The 246-nt window shown below is 60.6% G+C and overlaps 1 protein-coding gene across 1 annotated transcript in view; it reads left to right on the top strand.

Annotated features, from left to right (window-relative positions):
- The window catches only part of PA2G4 (proliferation-associated 2G4, 38kDa), a gene marked incomplete at both ends in the record, with an annotated part of 1,700 nt that extends 1,457 nt beyond the window's left edge, over window positions 1-243 (top strand). Inside the window, one exon of the mRNA XM_010158588.1 lies at window positions 190-243. Within this exon, the coding sequence (XP_010156890.1) occupies window positions 190-243 (54 nt within the window). The remainder of the gene's footprint in view (window positions 1-189) is intronic.
- Window positions 244-246: the final 3 nt, after the last annotated feature.

The raw sequence follows: 246 nt of genomic DNA, 5'->3' as shown, positions 1-246 counted from the left end.
AGGAGGGGCGGAGGATTCCCAGCGGCTGGCGCCAAGGCCTCGGCAGGGCGTGAGGCTGCGGCCTTTCCCGTCTATCCCCTGTGCCCGCTGGGAATTAACCACCGCGCGCGCACCGCTCGAAAGGCGTTCCTCCGCCGTCGGAAGAAGGAAGATGGCTCTTAGCGTCTTGTGTTTCCTTCCTCTCTCCAGGCCCTTCTACAAAGTTCTGCCAGCCGGAAGACCCAGAAAAAGAAGAAAAAGAAGGTA

Source organism: Eurypyga helias, unplaced genomic scaffold (genome assembly GCF_000690775.1).
Source record: "Eurypyga helias isolate BGI_N326 unplaced genomic scaffold, ASM69077v1 scaffold40349, whole genome shotgun sequence".
In the NCBI taxonomy this organism is placed as follows: domain Eukaryota; kingdom Metazoa; phylum Chordata; class Aves; order Eurypygiformes; family Eurypygidae; genus Eurypyga; species Eurypyga helias.
This window is presented reverse-complemented; position numbering and strand designations above follow the sequence as displayed.